This window comes from Thunnus thynnus, chromosome 8 (assembly GCF_963924715.1).
Source record: "Thunnus thynnus chromosome 8, fThuThy2.1, whole genome shotgun sequence".
In the NCBI taxonomy this organism is placed as follows: Eukaryota; Metazoa; Chordata; class Actinopteri; order Scombriformes; family Scombridae; genus Thunnus; species Thunnus thynnus.
In genome coordinates this window covers 14,825,926-14,843,614 of record NC_089524.1, presented here as the reverse complement: position 1 = coordinate 14,843,614, position 17,689 = coordinate 14,825,926, and the positions used below count along the sequence as shown (strand labels likewise).

Genomic DNA, 17,689 nt, shown 5'->3' with positions numbered 1-17,689 from the left:
TATAGCAAAAAATTACTGTTGTGAGACTCCATACCTGTCAGTGATGACAAAAAATGATTAATAAGTGCCTGACATCTCAATTTACTGCTCACTGCTGACTGTCTAATGCATAGGAAGTAGTGAATGAGTGAGCGAGGGAGTGATTTTGGACATAGCCAAACATTTAATTGCAGGTGTCCATGTTTTTTCAGTGTACAGCTTGCACAGCATGACAGCTGAAATAAATTTACATAGTTTTCATGTGCAAAATGATATAGGAGTATCAGTATTCTGTGTGGCGGGACTGGAGATTTAAAGAAGTGGGCTTATGGCCAGCCTCGAATCACCGGATGAACCAGGAAAACCTCAGAAGGTAAAGTGATGAACACTCTCACTGCTGAGAACAACCACTCGTGCCCTTGAGCAAGACACTTAACCTCCTAGCGTATGAATCTAAAGCATAAACTGGATAGACAAAGCCAAATACACCATGTACAGGCAATATTCTTTCAAAACAAAAGTAATATATATAAGTAATCTATCTTATCTAACAGAAAAGTCAGTTATTTCAAGAACATCCAACATTATAAAGTTTATTCATTATCCACATTATTTTACTGAACACAGCAGATTTTTGTGATAAAAAAGACTTTGAATTTGAGATAAATATAAGTAACATGTTAAAGGGGATACATTTTGCTGTGTGATGTGGTACTGATGCTGGCCACCAGGGGGACAAGGTATGCAGGGAGCTTCATCAGAGAGTTGGAGGCTTCAATTTATTTCAGTGAGGAGGCAGTCAGTCAAGCAACTGTGAGTGTGTGTGTGTGTGTGTGTGAGTGAATGTGTATGTATGTGGGGGGTGGGGTGATGCCTGGCTGTAAGTAAGACCGGTAAGTAGTTTTGTTTTAATCATTATATTCTTATTTATCACAGATCATGAGGTACAGCTACCAGATGTTAATTTCATTCACTTTAAAATGTTTTATATTGTTTAACAGTATAAGATTTATATGGAATGAAATGCCCGTGCCAATCATCACTATGCAGCATGAAATGGTGGTAGAAGGCACAGTAAAACTGTTAACTCACATTTTACTTTGTTTGTTTTTAAGCTGAAATAAGGCTTTATACTGTTAATTTGTAGTCTGTATAAAGTATTAACTAGTGTGTGACTACATCTTTTTAATTAATTACTTTTTACTGAACACATTTTTATAAGGATAAAACCATTTTTACTTTTTAAAAAATGTATTCACTACAGCATTAATAGGGGAAAATCACAAGTCCACTAAAAATGTTTTGAATGGCTTATCAAGTCCTGTAAAGTAGCTTAATCGAAGTGAATTGAATCAAACTATATGTAACTGAGCACAACTGAAATGTACTAAATCAATCAGTGTACTAATACACTACTGCTGTTGACTGTGTTAACATAACACAGTAATCGTTCAGCCCCTGACTTCAGTCTGTTTTTGTCCTCAGGTTAAAGATCAAATGCCGCTGTTGACCCCCTGAACTGCCCTGTTACCCAAAGCTCAAAGTACCACTTGAGTGACTAAAACTCTATGTTGTGTGTACGTATGTTAAAGGAGTCAGTTACCTTTCTATGCAGATGAGTGCCTTTGGAGGTTTGGCTCAAGGGATTTTCTATTCTCTCTGGATCACAAGGAATGGACAGCTGACCTGAAGACAGACAGAAACACACACACACACACAGGGAGAGAGAGAGAGAGAGAGAGAGAGCGAGAGAGAGAGAGAGAGAGAGAGAGAGAAAGAGTTAGATCTGCCAATAATGAAAAGTAACCAAATACACACATGCACACTCACAGACAAGGACACGTGCTTAGAGCAAGTAAGTGAGCAGGGCTATCGTAAAGTCATGTTGCAATGAATAATTACATATAAAGGACTATTATTTACATATTTGAAGATATTGAGACATGATAGAATTTTATGCATATTTTACAACCCAAATGTTTCCCCTGAAAGATCCTAAGATAACATTGTGGGTGTGATTATTCTATTTCATATTTGTACTGAAAATGAAAAGGAAATGATACAGAGCCCGTCCAAGAGCAACATTCAACAGCGGTTAGATGTGGTCTTTCAGATGCATTTGCATGTGCTGTATACACCCTAAAACACACATGCACTTGGATACCAGCATCATTTAAATGCTAAATAATTGTTAATATTCCATTGTGCTGTAATTTCAGAATCATAACCTACAAAAGGACCACACCTCATCGCTATAATGTTGTATTTTGGATTTCCAGTAAGTGGGCAAGGGAAGAGCCACTTTTAGTAATTTAACTATTTGTCCCATGCCTCTTCTCCTTAAGTATTTAGTAAGAGTGAAGAGTTCTCTTCTAAAATTCTATATAAAAACAAGATCAAATTCAGCTAAACATTCAGTACCTCAAAATATGAGGTAAGTGACCTGTAATCTTACAGGTCACTGAATAGAAGCAAACAAAACTGAATTACAAGGGATAGCCCAAAGGTGAAGGATTATAAACTGGAGCCAATTAGAGCAGAAATGAAGAAGACAAGACAGGCGTGGCTAATGATACCATATTCATCAACTTCTGACACTAATTTTACATTTCAGGCATTTTACTGAGCAGGCACTGTAGGGGCCAACTGTTCTCCAAGGACACGTCAAAAGGCCAGATGACTGCTGATGGACGCACTGGCTGCTGCAGGGATCCAATGGAACAATCTCTTTAATCACAATGCCTCCTTGCTATTACAAGTCAATAAAAACATCTCTGTAATGCCTACATTTTCATCCACTGTGTACAGATTTGAGAACCCAAGTTGCTTAATCTCATTTTTTATTGTTCATACACAAACAACTGTGAAACAGAATATATCTTACTTAACGATGACTGCGTTCCATGCAGAAAATACAACCCCCTGCCTTAAATAGATTACTACTGTATAAGACATAACTAGAGATAAAGTACAAATCAGATACTTAAAAAAGCTTCTTTGCAATGGACATGGAGGCACAGGTGATCACTGGTGGCTGATTACACCAGTTTGCATTGGATGATTGAGAACAATTGGTGCTAGTTTTGGCCCAAATTATATCAATTGACTGAAGGATATCCTGATCTATCTCACACAGCTTGGTAATATCACCAACTTTTATCCCATCTGCAAAGGCTCTGATCATTTTGATTGTTTTCCCAACCAGGGAAATCATTCACTAGGGCTTGACCTATTTGAATTGGTTGATGATCCAGAGTTCAGGCACTATGCTAAATTTAGGCTATTTTCACATTTTATGGTGGAGAAACTTGAGCTTAACATTATTCATGTCCACAGGAGTCCAACAATCTGTATGTTAAACCTAAAACTTACACAGATATACAGACATATGGACACAATCTCGGTAGGTATATCATTGTCATCAACCTATCCGCCCCATGTGTCTGTCTACCTGCCTGTCTCTCTCCTCTCGTTCAGGGCCTGTCATGACTGCTCTCCAACAGGCCTTCTGTGTCTGGATTAATCTCCCTGGATGACTGCTGATCTGAAGGAGGGTCGGCCGCCATCCACAACCACCAAAACTAATTTCACTGTGTCATTTCATGACACCCCCGCCCACTACCCAAAATATTGCAAAATATCTTCATCTGTCTCTGTCTCATCTACATAGAAGAGGGCAAGAGGGCGGGTGACAAGTCCGAAGGAGAAAGGTCAGCGCATTGAAAGAGTTCATCATTCTAAGGTGTCAGAGCCGCTCTTTATGAAGCAGATGAAGGGAAGGGGAAAAAGGAGAGGATAGGGGGGAGGGAGGGAGTAACATAGAGAGGGGTGGGGGGCTGGGGGGTGGGGGGTCTCTTTTTTATGTTTGTCTGGTTATTGGTTATCAGCCAAAAGTTCGTCATGGGCTACAGAGTTGGCTGACATCCATTGAGTGCAAATCAATCATCATACTGTTTGTGTTTCACCATCACATGTTTGATCGTATCTTAATTATGAGAAAACTACACACACACACACACACCATACTCTACGACTACGAATGGTCATTTGGTGGCCAAAAACACAGCAGACGGTTTATGGGAACACCAGAAGCTAGTAGTCAAACACACATACACATATTTTCAGCCATTCACAAATGATCACACAATGTATCCGCAACACTTGCTGGCGTCTGGCATGAGGCAAACAGCTTTTAATAGCATCAAACCCACTGCAGTTTGTTTGGGACCATCTGTCCAGTCCATTGTGTTGCTCTTTGGAAGCCCATCGGGTGACAGCTGATGTATGGGCTCTTACGAAGTCCCCAGCCAGGCCCTCGGGATCCTGCCACACTGTTGTCTCCCTTGTCTACCATTTATTTCTTCGTCCTTTTCTTCTGTTTTGTCTTCCTATTTTCCTTATCCGTTTTCTTCTACACAGAGTATTTTTATGCCAGTTTATCAAACGCAGGAGTAGGGGGACAGGAAACTGTATGATTACATGTGTGTATGTGTCTCTGTGTTTAAGTGGAAGGCTAAGAATCACTGTCATTCTTAGTGCTTATCACCTGCATTTTTGTAGGCTACTACGGTAGTTTGTGCAAAGGGTAGCGCTATTTCTAGAGGGAAGCTATGGGTTGACCTCTTCAACTCAATACAGTCTTTTAGACAGTTCTCTTAAAGACAGCATGTAGCATTAGAGAAACAACATGTTAATGCATGTCCAGCTTTAAAATTCTGTCATGGTGGTTGACACAATGTACATTAAGTGCATTGACTCCTCACAGATGCGGCTATTGTGCAAAATGGCCACTAAAAAAACAAATGTATTGGGATCTCATCCAGGATCTGTTTTGTACAAATACAATTTTTCAGTATTTTTCAGCCATCAGTAAATACATTGATAGGTCTGTAAACTGAATTGTCAGCAGTATAAATGCAGGATAGTTGGGGAGTTCACAAGTGTTGACCATTAATTGAAGGGTTAATTCAGGACATATGCATGATTCCGTAAATGCAATTGTTAGAACAGGTACTGTAGATTAGAAGTGGACTTCTGCAATGTCTTTATTGGTTATGATGCATTCTTGTATGTGTACATAGTTTATTTTCTCTGAGCACCATCTCCACTTTTGTCCTCCCAATTCTGAATTTTCTATTGTTTATGGAAAAACACCAGTGTGAATAAGGTGGCTTGTTGAGAGGTTGAGGGGTACATTGGAGTTGAGGGGTGGGGGGTGAAAGCTGGGTTCAGGAAGTTTTCACTCCTTTCTTCCCTGGGTGCCCCTGGCCTCTCCAACTTCTAGTCAACGGCTGAAAGAAGCCAGACGCAGGCAGGATAATCACTACCTAATAAGAGGCTATATTGAAAGCAGGCTGGTGCTCGTACACTACAAGTTGGACAGGCATGTGCATACACATACATACTCACACATACATGCATATGTGTATTTGAATGCATATGCACCCACATAGTTGGGGCAGGTGTAATTATGGTGCACGATGACACACTTCAGACAGAGGAGATCACTCACAATCTGCACGCATGTGGACAAGCATGTGTACAAAAACCAACACACTCGCATGCACACACAAACACACACACCAGATCCAGATCCTTTTTCCTTCTTCTGATTTTAGTCCTCTACCACCATCCTAGAAAAATGTTAGCATATGGCACAAGATATCAATAATTTCATGATATATCAATTATCAATTTAGGAAAAGATTGAACCGGATCCCCTGGGGTTTTGTGTATGGTTGGTGTCTGGTTTGGTTTGACCTAATGAAAGAGTATGAGGCTAAGCATAGAAACTGAAGTCTTACCCACACTCAGAAAGTGAAAAGAATTCCACAGAACCTTTGTGGATTGTTAAAGATTCAGCCGCATATTACCCATAAAGGTTTTTTGAGGAAAAACTCTTCATAAAGGGTCCATGAGCATTGATGTTCCAAAAAACCTCTAGCATAGTGGTATTATAAGTCAAAAACCTTGCATTGCCACAAGTTCAGCTTAACAGAAACTCCAAAAAGAGAATTGCTTTTACCTTACCATATAACCACACAGTTTTGAGTTTACTGGTTTTGAAAGGATTTCATTGGCCCAGAGGTTGTGAAAATTATACTTATAAACTAATTAGATTAAGAGGCATATGGTTTTTTACTTGTAATGATATGTGTTTTTTTTATTTTTTTTGGTCCTTATTAAGTATAAAAAGTAGACTCTCTGCTTCCTTTGTATCTTGGAACAACCTCTGATGAAGTTGAGAGAGCATGTTGGCAGTACTAAAACACTCTTCCCAAAAACGGCTGAAGGAATCTTCTAACTACCAATCTTACATTTTGGCAGAAAGAAAAATGGCTCAACATCAACCAGTGTTGATGGGCTTCAGCTCAATATTAAATCATCACAGTTTAAATAATGTGGCACTCCTGTGGCCTACTGTTCCATGTGGATTTTAACAATGACCATATATTGTTTTTTTACTTATGTCTAACTGTGTGTTTTATGGAAACAAACCAAGAGATTGATTTACGAATCCTACCACAAATTACCATAACGGCTGCAATCTTTTGCATTCCTGCAAGATTTGAACTCAGCACTGCACTGATTATGTAAATGTTTACTACATTTGACAGCACAGCTACTAACACAAATTACTGTAATATTTCAGAACTGATGAATCTAGTCAGTTTTACATGCCATGCTTTAAAGGAATAGTTTGACATATGGAAATATAGCTTATTCACTTTCTTGCCAGTGGTAGAGTAGTTTCACATTTACTGTCCAGACATGAGCGGTGTTCTTCTGCTTCACTTCTCATCTAACTTTCAGCAAGAAAGCAAATAAGTGCATTTTCCAAAAAGTCAAACTATTCCTTTAAGCCATCCATTCACTTGGACTAAACTGTATGAGGAAGGATACCACCACACTATGTGTAATACTGAGGCAAAGATTAGATTGTGCAGAGGCAACAGGTGCTGGAAACACAGTGACAGCTTAAGTTGTCAACATGAGATCTTACTTTCTTCATTAGAATGATAGAAAATCTAGCAATCCAATAATATGTAGACTTTCCCTGCTCTGTCTTTTATGATAATTTGCTTTATTTCATTTGCATATCTCTTTCATCCCTTTTTGTCACTCTCATCTTGCTGTCTGCTTCCATCTTCTGCAATCACTTCTTTTTTTCAACTTACCTCTCTGTACTCTCCTGTGGATTTTTGGCTGTTGAGCGTGTTGTGCATGCATTTACACAGAACGGGGTGTGCATTCCTTTTACCAAATGATCTCCCTCACCTGCACATCTGCTATCATTTAATTAACACTCTGAGGAGACTCTTTGGGAGCAAAAACACTGTCATTTACAGTACAAAGAACAAAGACATAGAAACACGCACATTAAGACACATACAGTGTGTATAGTAAATGTACGTGCACGCACTCATAGATAAATAACTACTGGGAAAAAAGTTCTACACTACAATAATGTACAATAACATTAACAGGCCAAATTTCTTTCCACTGATTATAAAAACAGCAAAGAAAACTAGACACTGCATGTGTCAAAGAGGCTAAAGGCATGACGGTATTTCTGTAGCTCAATGCTTAACACTATGGCTCTTGTACAATGATTTTGGAGATGCTACTCCTAAACATTGCAATAAAATTTAAGTTCAAAAGATTGTTTGAAAGTGATTACACTTTTACAAATCTTTAACTGTAAATCCTTTATTACACACCACAAATTTAAACTCATCACTATAGGGGCATAAACTTTAGTAGTGTATATTAACTGCAGTGTAACCATAGTATGTAGCGTATACTACACTACATTTCATTTGGGTTTGGTTACAATGTCTGATGCCAACCAAATCAAGCTACATGTTTTTACGGCTCTCTTTAGGCAACTTAAAGCACTAAGTTAAGTTTAAGGAAAGACTGTTGTCTTGGGTTGAATATTGAAAAAGTCAATGCTGACTTCAAGCATGAGACAGGATGTGTTTACTTTTTGAATATGTACGGTGTTTTCAGTATCCTACACCCAACCGCAAAGAGGGTGCAGACGTTCACCCACCATCCATGTCATCCAGTAAATACACAGTATACAGTATATGAACTGGAGCTGTCTGTGAATGAGGAGCAGGTGAGTGGGTCAGGTGATCTTTAGAAGAGGGAAAATTCACTGTGGCTAAATCAGAGGAGGCAAGTCAGGAAAGGCAGTTTCAGAAGGGTATCACAATGATTAAATGATTATTAGATTAGTTTTAGTTAGTTATCTGTCTTTAAAGACATGTGAAAAGTGACAATAGCAAGTGTTGAGTTTGTATTATACGCCTGCTAACTTTCTCTTGTTTCATTGTAATGATTGTGCTCAATTAAGCTGGACCATTAGTCCAAATGTAAATGCCCCCCCCCTCCCTCCCGTGGCACAGCACACCCAGTGTCCTGCTCTTACACAATCAGCAGCATCAAAATAGAATCTATATTCTCTTCTCTGTCTTTTTTTTTCATTTGAGTGACTATGAGGAGCAGTAGCAGCAGCTGCAGCCTCTCTCCCTGCTCGTGCTCAGTCGGGGGAAGGCAATAGGTTTAGCAGGCGAGGAGGCGAGGCAGATTTATGGTGGTGGAGGTGACCTCTGGGGCCGTAACACGGTGATGGGTGAGTGGCTCTCAACGGTAAGCTACTGGCACTTGACAAAGTGCCCGAAGCAGAATGAATTTACTTCTCTTTTCCTCAATCATCAAGCAGCCACTGCCCTGACCCCCATCCTGACTGCTATAACAAGATCTCCCATCTCACAAGGGCCTGAAAAATTTACTGTCACATCTACTTTTCAATGAGCTCAAGTGAGCACTTCTTTCACCTTCAGCGGAGCAGGTGCCGGTGTGGAGGAGGGCTAACCTGCCCCAGTGTGTGTTTGTGTGTGTGTTTTATGTGTATGGTGTTTTGGTGTGTGTGTGTGTGTGTGAGAGAGAGAGAGAGAGAGAGAGCGAGAGAGAGAGAATGTACAGAGAAATGTGTGACAGATCCTCCCTCACTTATCCAAACACACTGTCTCACACACAAACACACACTCACAAGCTTTTAAACAGTATTTTAGGCATCCTGATAGCCGAGTGGTTAATGCACATACCACATAACTGCAATACCCTCGGTTCAATTCCGGGCAGGGACCTGTGTTGCATATCATAACCCCCCCCCCCAAAAAAAGATGTAACTGCACAAATATAAGATCACAGAAACAACATCAAAAACATACACCACTGTAATCACATACAAAATTTGCATGTTTGCACACACACACACACACACACACTACAACAATCTCCCACTTCTCTCATACCCTCTCTAACACACACACATAAGGGGAGAATGAGGTTGCCAGGCAGGGACACAAAGGGCACTGCTATACGGATGTCAGTAGACACCCCTACCGTTTATATTAGAAGTCAATCTACCTTATCACATCCACACACACACACACACACACACACACACACACACAAGCATTATGAAGTCTGTGTGTATGCCAGCTTTCATCAGCTTGATGGCAGTAGAGTTGGACTTAATGATCCTGATATTTTTTTTTATATGCAGTCGATAAATCTTGGTGCACACACATTCATTCATTTCACCTTTCTTGCACTCTAGTTGGTGAGGTGAAATCACAGTGGATGAATGTGACAGAGAGTAAAGTAGTCCAGACTAAATATATACATTAACAGTTTTGGAATTTTGCAATGAAAAGTACAAAAACAACCGTTGTAGTTTCAGTGACATCTTTTGTAAAGTGTCATGCAATAAAACCAAACAATAATTATTCCTTTAATTAAATCAATTTAACTTTTGTTTGGTAATTTTTTCTTTCTTGCCAAATTCTATATAATTTTTTAAAACTTTAAATTTTTAAAAACAATATATGATATTAAAAAGCATTATAAAATGTTTTACTGTTTGACAAATATTTAAATAAATAGGTAATAGAGCAATGGAAAAGAGTGGGAAAAAAACGAAAGGAAAAAAGGGGGAAAGGGATAAAGAATGTGTGTAACATAAGAGCGGTGTGAGAAGTGCATTGTTCTGTAAAAAATGGACGTAATGAATTCTACATCTCATCTCTGTATTTTCACTCACTCAGTAATAACACATTTTACTAATTGGAACGATGGACTTCTAAGACATCTAATCAAATTCCAAATCAAATCCACCATCAATGCTGTAGATTGAAAGTCAATGCAATTACATTTTGCTGAAGAAGGCAACAATGTGCAGAAAGTTACTTTAGCTGAAACTTATTTCAACTTTAAGAACCAGAGCTAGAGGAAAAATTATGCCACTTGCACTACTGCCAACACATGGGCTTTCCTCCAGATATTTCCAGAAAGCCGACCATTATAGAGGGTTCAGAACATTTCCTTCAGTGCTTGAACATCCTGAAAAATGTTCTCTTACAAAAAAAAGTTTCATAAGATATTGCTTACATACAATCATTTAAATGATGGCGTGAGCATCATTTATATTACATTACTTTGGCCTTTTTTAATTCCTTGGCCATTAAAACATACAGTTGTGGCTGACATTCAGTCTTAATTGTCTCCACAAACTGATTCACTGGCAACAAAAAGAGAGAAATAGCTGGTGATGGCTCCATTTCTTTTAATGGTTTCTGCATAAAAATGCCCTTGTATTTAACAGTTACAGTGCCAATCAATATGCTGTATATTAGACAAAGAAAGTTGGTTATGCCAACATTTCATTTTGTCAACTTCACTCTTTATGATGTCATAACTAATTTAACCTCTTTTCTTTTATGGGCTGCTCTTTTGCCCACCCTCGCCCACTGGGATAATGTTATCATGATGAGCCAATAAAAATCAATGATTAAACATGTGTAATTTTCCAGAGACGATGTATTAAAATTTATTGTCTCTCTCTCTCTCTGGTGAGCCATCACATCAGCCCTGGAGCAGCAGACACTCTGTGGGTTACAACTGAAAATAAAGAAGGGCATTAAAAGCTATTCAATAAGCCACTGTAAAATTGATCAGGCTATAAAAGCTGAAGCTGCTGCCCGCCTGCTCTCCACCCCTCCCACCCACTCCAGAGGAATGTGGCTGTGGAAGAGTAGGAGGAATGAGGGAGAGGATGGAAAAAGCCAAAGAGAAAGAGTGAGCAGAGAGAGAGACAGAAAAAGGGGAAGAGAAAGAAGAGAGAGACTGAAGCTAAGAGAGGAGGGAATATTTAAGGAGCAGAAAGGGGGAAATGAGAAGAGTGATACAAGAGACAGAGTGAGGAGAGAGAGATGAAAGAGAGGGTGAAACAGATGAGAAAACAGAGACAGAGAGGGAAAGAGGAGCTAAGATTTCTCTGCTGAGATAGCCCTCACTGTATAATCACATACAGTAGAGGTTGAATGACACAGAGCGATTTACCGTGTTACACCTTAATTAAACCAGTTACATGAATATTCATACCACACCCACATCAGGATTGGGCCACACCCAAGCCCCCAGCGACTCAAATGTCTGGTACTAGGTGACACTTTGTTACTGCCGCTATGAAAATATTGTGCTGTGGTGTTGTGTGCTGATTGCGCCAGTTTATCGCAAACTAGCAGCAAAGAGGAAAGTTCATTTCTATAGAGAAAAAAAAAAAAATCATCCCATCAATCTTTCCCGCCAAAAGACAATCTATGCTTTTTTCAGTGACCTCAGGTCACAAAAAAAGAAAGATGTGGACATTCTCCTACCAACTTCAATACGTACAGACCACCCAAAAATGAGGAAAAATACTACTAGAAAACCCCGGGAGATTTATTGTTTGATAATCTATATGGACAGTATTCCACTTGGGCCTTTCTATTGCTGAAAAAAAAAAGAAAGAAATAAGAAAATTCCAGCGGCGAATAGCGGCGTTGTTGGCTGAATCAGTGGCAGTGGCTCGGCAAACTGCGTTTTTCTTTTAACTTTCAATTCTCCTAAGCATCCGTGCTTCACAGCCTCTAGGGCTATTGCCTTTCTCAATCTGTCCCTGGAGAGGCAGGAGTTATGGTCCCTGTCGATTGAGGAGAAAGGGATGTTATTCCCCTGTCACCTACTGGTCGCGCCGCCATCCTCCCTGCCCTGATCTACGGCCTGACTCCCCCCGCCTCACCCCCCGCCCTCTTCCTCACTTTGCTTCGTCGTAAGCTGCTGGCTATGTCGTTGCCATGGGCTGTTGAGATGAGGACGATGGAAAAATGTTCTTGGGGGGGGAGGGAGTGGAGGTGCTGATATTGGTTTAGAGGTGCTGTTGGCAGCTGCAGGATGGTGGTAGTAGTAGTGAATGCTTTAGTACTATGTTAAGAGACTTGCAGAAAATCTGCTGTGTGTGTGCATTTGTGAATGAAAATTCATTTGTACAAACACAGTGAATACACGCAGGACAAGAGGGAAAGAGCACTTGAGCAAAATTTATGATTAAGGCTGATGTACCTTTATATAAAAAATGTTTAGTGCAGCTTTATATAGTGCATATTTACAAAGAGTGTTCCCTCTTTGCTGGAGAAGGAGGTGATGGTGTAGGGGGAGTAAACTGTGAGACAGCCTGCCCCAGGGGAGGTGACCTGCCCCGGGGCACATGCACGTCCTTGAGTGACACCCTTGATAGGGGAACAGTGACAGGGTTAAACATGAAAGGCAGTTAGCTGACGGTTGTGTGTGATCAAAGCTGTGGTGCTGGCTAACTCTACGTCACAGGAGTCTCCGTAGGTTTGGTTTCAAGTTGGGTGGTTGACTACAAACAATGAATTGTATAAATATAATATTTTTCATATATATATACATATATATATTATATACATATATTTAACTGCCACAGTTTGATTTAATATTGTTTGGGTTCAACTTTATGAGTATATTATTATTTAAAATAAAAAAAATCTTTAATTTTTGGAATTTTAATGTGGTTATTTAGACAACATGACAGCTGAGGGGGTAAATAACAGGATGCAATAAAAAAGGTTTTGGTGGGATTTAGTCCAACATCATCATGGGTACATGTTGCTGAAGATGGGGATCTTAACCCCTGCACCATCTCTGCAGTGCCAATAACAATCATTCAAGAGACAAAAGCACAGCTCTATTGTGTTGAAATTTTTCTGGACGAGTTTGCATGAATGTTCCAATAAATTTTCTGTGAGATATGAGTTTCATCTGTGGTTTCTAAAAAGTTCCTACGAAGACAATGTGTCATGGTTTTGTTCTCTGGTTTTGTTGAAAGAAGGACTATCAAGATTCAACAAACTGCAGGCCTCCTTAAACCACCAACACCACCAATGAACGTCAGCACAGACATCAGTACACCTGACACATGCTCAACAGAGGACTTCCAGACCTTGGACTGCTCAGCCCTATTTCCATACTGGCCAATGCTCAGCCTCTTTTAGGCACTATTGCACCTTAGGCAAATCCTGAGTTCGTGAGGGTCTCTCTGGGTGAAGGAATAAATAAATAAGCAGATAAATAGATGAATAACCCAGAGGAATGGGAGCCCATGCAGCTTGGCCATCCATCATATATCCTATTACCACGCACTCAGCGGCACCTGCAGTATGTATAATGCAGTCAACCTCCGTAAGCAGATACAAATTCAACTCTTTTCCACCTCAATTTGTTATATCTGACAACGCTACAGCTTGTGCCCTGTTGTTTTTTTGAATTATGAATAGATTCCCTTCACCAGACTTTCGCCTGTGCGTGATAGCGTGGCGTTGTTATGCAGAACAGCTGCGGAAAACAAATTCAAGAAGCCTGGTACGCTTTGTAGCGGCTGGGCGAATATGCATAAACAGTTGCGCTTAAAGCCACTTAAGAACAACCAAATGGGCTCAATATTTCATCTTTTGATTTGTTTCATTGGGTGTGATGAAGATCAAATGCCAGAGTGTAGTACGAGTGCAGAAAAAGCAGTTGTTTAGGTGTTTTAAAAATGATCCAGCACTGTTTTTGAGATTTTTCACACAATAGTGAGAAATGGTAGAGAAGTGCTTTCACTGAGAATTTAAATCTTAATTCCAGCTAGGAAGTCCTTTTCTGCTCTTACTTTATCAACGAGACTTGGAGCCACAAATATTACAAATATCATTCATAAGCGGAGAGAAATTAAGAGGGAATGGAAGGAGAATGTGTCAGAGGAAGACAGAGCAAAAGAAAGAAGAAAAGGAAAGCCAGCTAGTAACTACAATTAACAAATCAGATGCAAGAGGAAGAGAGAGAGTAAGGAAAATCAAGTGGGAGAGAGGAAGAGGAATGTAAATACATAGCAAACCCACCATTTTGACCGCGGCCTGTTTGTTTGGGTATTTACACTGTGAAGCTACAATCAAGTCCTCAAAGCTTCAACCCACATGACAAGAGCCCATTTCAGGGCCACACATCTTCTAAACAGCCAAGCCAAATCTCAATCCACACACAGACACACACACACACACACACACACAAAACCCCAAAGTCATATCCACTTATTTGTCAATCATTTCAAAATGCAAAAGGGATGCAGGGAAAATGAATCAAATTTAATTTCTTCACAGAGAGAGAGAGAGAGAGAGAGAGAGAGAGAGAGAGAGAGAGAGAGAGAGAGAGAGAGAGAGAGAGAGAGAGAGAGAGAGAGGGAGTAAGAGAGAGAGAGAGAGGGTAGGGGAATGCAAGTTGTGAGGAAGTGATGTTTTTGGGACTTGGCTGAACTTTTGAGCCCTGTTTGGTTAGAGCAGATGTAGAATTAGTGCACATCACTTTGCATCAGCAAGATGATGAACACAAGCTGCCGCTCAGAGGCCAAATACCTCTCTGTCACACACTCTCACACACACACACACACACACACACACACACACACACCTCGCCTGCAGTGTCTGTGATTCTGCTGTGTTAATTATCACTCTGATGTAAATTCCCACAGCAACAAATTCTTCTTCTTGTTCTTGCTGAAGCATGTTTGGTTTTTCCTGAATACAACTGGCCTGTTACACCAGTTGGAACTAATAGAAAACACAATCAGTTTTATACCATTATCAAACTACAAAAAAACTCTATCCCCCCCACCTCCAGGCAGCACATGAGTTTAAACTTCTGTTTTTAAATTGTCCAGTAAGATAGTTCACAGTTCACAGCAAACTGTTCTTGCAAGTCTTAAAACAGGCCTCAGACCACACTGACACTTGATTAAAGAGGAACTTCACACTAAATTATTAGGAACTCCACACTAAATGATTTTTTTTTTGTGCTGCACACACAATCACATTGATTCTTGTTGGCATATATTTTTTCCAATAATGTAATTTTATTGTTTAATTTTAAACACAGAACATTGTGTGTAAAAAAATATTTTTCTGCTCAACATTAGCTTGTCTGTGTCTGTTTGAATTTTCAAATTCATTTCAGCCTAACTCTCTTGCTCCTCCCTAACCGTGATGTCATAGTTAAGACTCTGAGGTGTATTGTGTATGTTGACCCCCCCTCAACTGTGATAACAGCTGCCGCACCAAGTATAAATAGAGTACTGGCTGACTGTGGACCTAGAGTAGTTTATGTCTGTCATTCATAGCTGCTGGTAACACCAACAAGCCTTTCAAAGTGCTGATTTACAACATGCACATCCAAATGAGTAAAAATCACACTGTAAAAGAAATAAAGAGAAAGGTCAAACAGAAGTAATTTAACAGCTGCTTTCACTTTTTTAAAAACTGAAATATGTTGTATTCTTGAGCGTTTGTACATAACTATTTCACAACTTTTTACAAACCAGTCTTCATTTATTCTCAACTCGCTCATAACATGGTGATATATCATAGAACTGCAGAACATACGATGCGTACTGTCCAGCAGTTAAATGACAAATTTTACAAGCTTATCATACTGTTCTAGTTGAACATTATATGTCTCTACCGATTTGGTCATTGCGCCAATTTTATATATATCAAGTTTTTTTTTAGTGTAAATATCTTCTGATAACACCAATATTTATCCTTGAAACATCACAACTTTACCTTGATATATGGCATTTAACTGCTAATTTGGCTTTGTCAGTATTGCACAGCACTTTTCATAGTGCAAATTCCACAGAAACGGACCTGCATATTGAGAAATGGATTCAACAGCAAGTACCCAGATGACATTGCTGCAAACATGCTGTCATTACACAAGGGAAACACTTTTTTTGTGTTTTGAAGCCAGGGAATCCTGTTGCATGTCAATGAATTGGACTAAACATGCATGACAAGTGATGGTGTGTGGGTGGAAGGAGGTAAGGGGGAGTCAACCCCGTGGTGGTGTCAGCAAAAGATCTGTGTGTAATCTGCAGAAGATGCATGCAATAGACCGCCGCACCACTTTATCTACAAGGCCCCTAATTGCAAGGGACGCTGAGGAACATATGTTAGGAAAAGAGGAAGGGGAAGGGGTGTCAGATGTCAGCAGTGTGCAGGCATATGGTTCCTACAAGCTGGGTTACGTAAACTGGAAATGACACCAGAAATCAGGTTTGCTAAGATGAACTTGTGAGGACTGCATTTTACTGTCCTCTTTTTCTTTATGTTAAACGGGGTATGGGGTATAAACTAATCTATCTATCTCTGAACACTGTAGTTTCTTAAAATTTTAAATAAAACCTCATAAAATCTCCCCAAAAATCCCTGATATGATTGTGACCCAAAGATTTAGAAACCTTATGATAAAAAGGAGACAATAAGGAGAAGTGTCATCACCATTGCACAGAACTGACACAAATTAGACATGAAACAGTAAGACACAAGACACAAATTTCATATATCTATGGTCAAGTCAAACACCGTTTGAGGAAAAAGAGACCCAACAAGAAAACTCAAAACATGAACCACAAAAGAAAGATAACTGCTTGGCCATCTTTGCTTGTTACAAAGGAAGGAGGTTTTAACAAAGCAAGAAGATGACGTGAAGTAACACTGGTGACCTAGCATGTTGTTCCTGCTTACAAGGGCTCGCAACCTTCAACTCAGCCATTGTATGGGGCCATCTCATCAAGAATGCAATACTCATGCACATACACAAACACCCACAAAACCCTTGCCCTTTCAATTCAACTTCCCCCACACCTCACCTCCTATTCCTCTTTTATTCCTTCATTATACACTTGTCCTTCTCTTGTGTTCACAGCCACTATGTAATGCTCACTGACTAAGAAAAGGTAAGAACCCACAACCACGACACAGAAACCATCAGGTTCACAACGTTTATTCCAGTAAACAGGTATGGCTCAGAACCAGGAGACTGATCGAGAGAGAAGGCAGACTTAACCAGCAGGGATCAGGCAGAGAATCAGGCTGAAGTTCAGACGGGAAGGTTCAGGAATTGGGCAGGAAGTGCTGGAAAGCTAAGCGTAACGAAAAAGACAATCTGGTGAGAAACTAGTGGAAATGGACCGGTATATACGCTGATGGACTAATGAGGGAATGAGCTGCAGGTGGGGAAATGGACAAGGAAACAAGGTGAAGGGAATGAGGTGATAGCATGGCATGAGGGAGTGGCAGGATTTGAAATGACAGGAGAATTAATAACCATGAAAACAAATGAGTAAATTGAATGAATGAATGAAGTATGAATACAGGGAGATCAGGAAGGATCAGTGTATTCATTCTGTAAAATTATGAGTGATGCTGCTAAAATTTCACTCCATCATTAATATCACTGGGCTACTAATGAATTTCACTCGCGC

General features: G+C 39.8%; 1 protein-coding gene and 1 long non-coding RNA gene across 3 annotated transcripts in view; one reads left to right on the top strand and one right to left on the bottom strand.

Annotated features, from left to right (window-relative positions):
* LOC137187654 (adhesion G-protein coupled receptor D2) overlaps positions 1-17,689 on the bottom strand; it is a 98,257-nt gene that overhangs the window by 19,246 nt on the left and 61,322 nt on the right. For both annotated transcript variants that reach the window (XM_067596718.1, XM_067596720.1), the window contains one exon: positions 1,583-1,665. In XM_067596718.1, coding sequence (XP_067452819.1) covers positions 1,583-1,665 — 83 coding nt within the window. The remainder of the gene's footprint in view (positions 1-1,582; positions 1,666-17,689) is intronic.
* LOC137187656 (uncharacterized) lies at positions 393-2,773 on the top strand. Its single transcript, XR_010929250.1, has 2 exons — positions 393-1,556; positions 2,594-2,773. It is a non-coding gene; the product is annotated as an uncharacterized lncRNA (long non-coding RNA).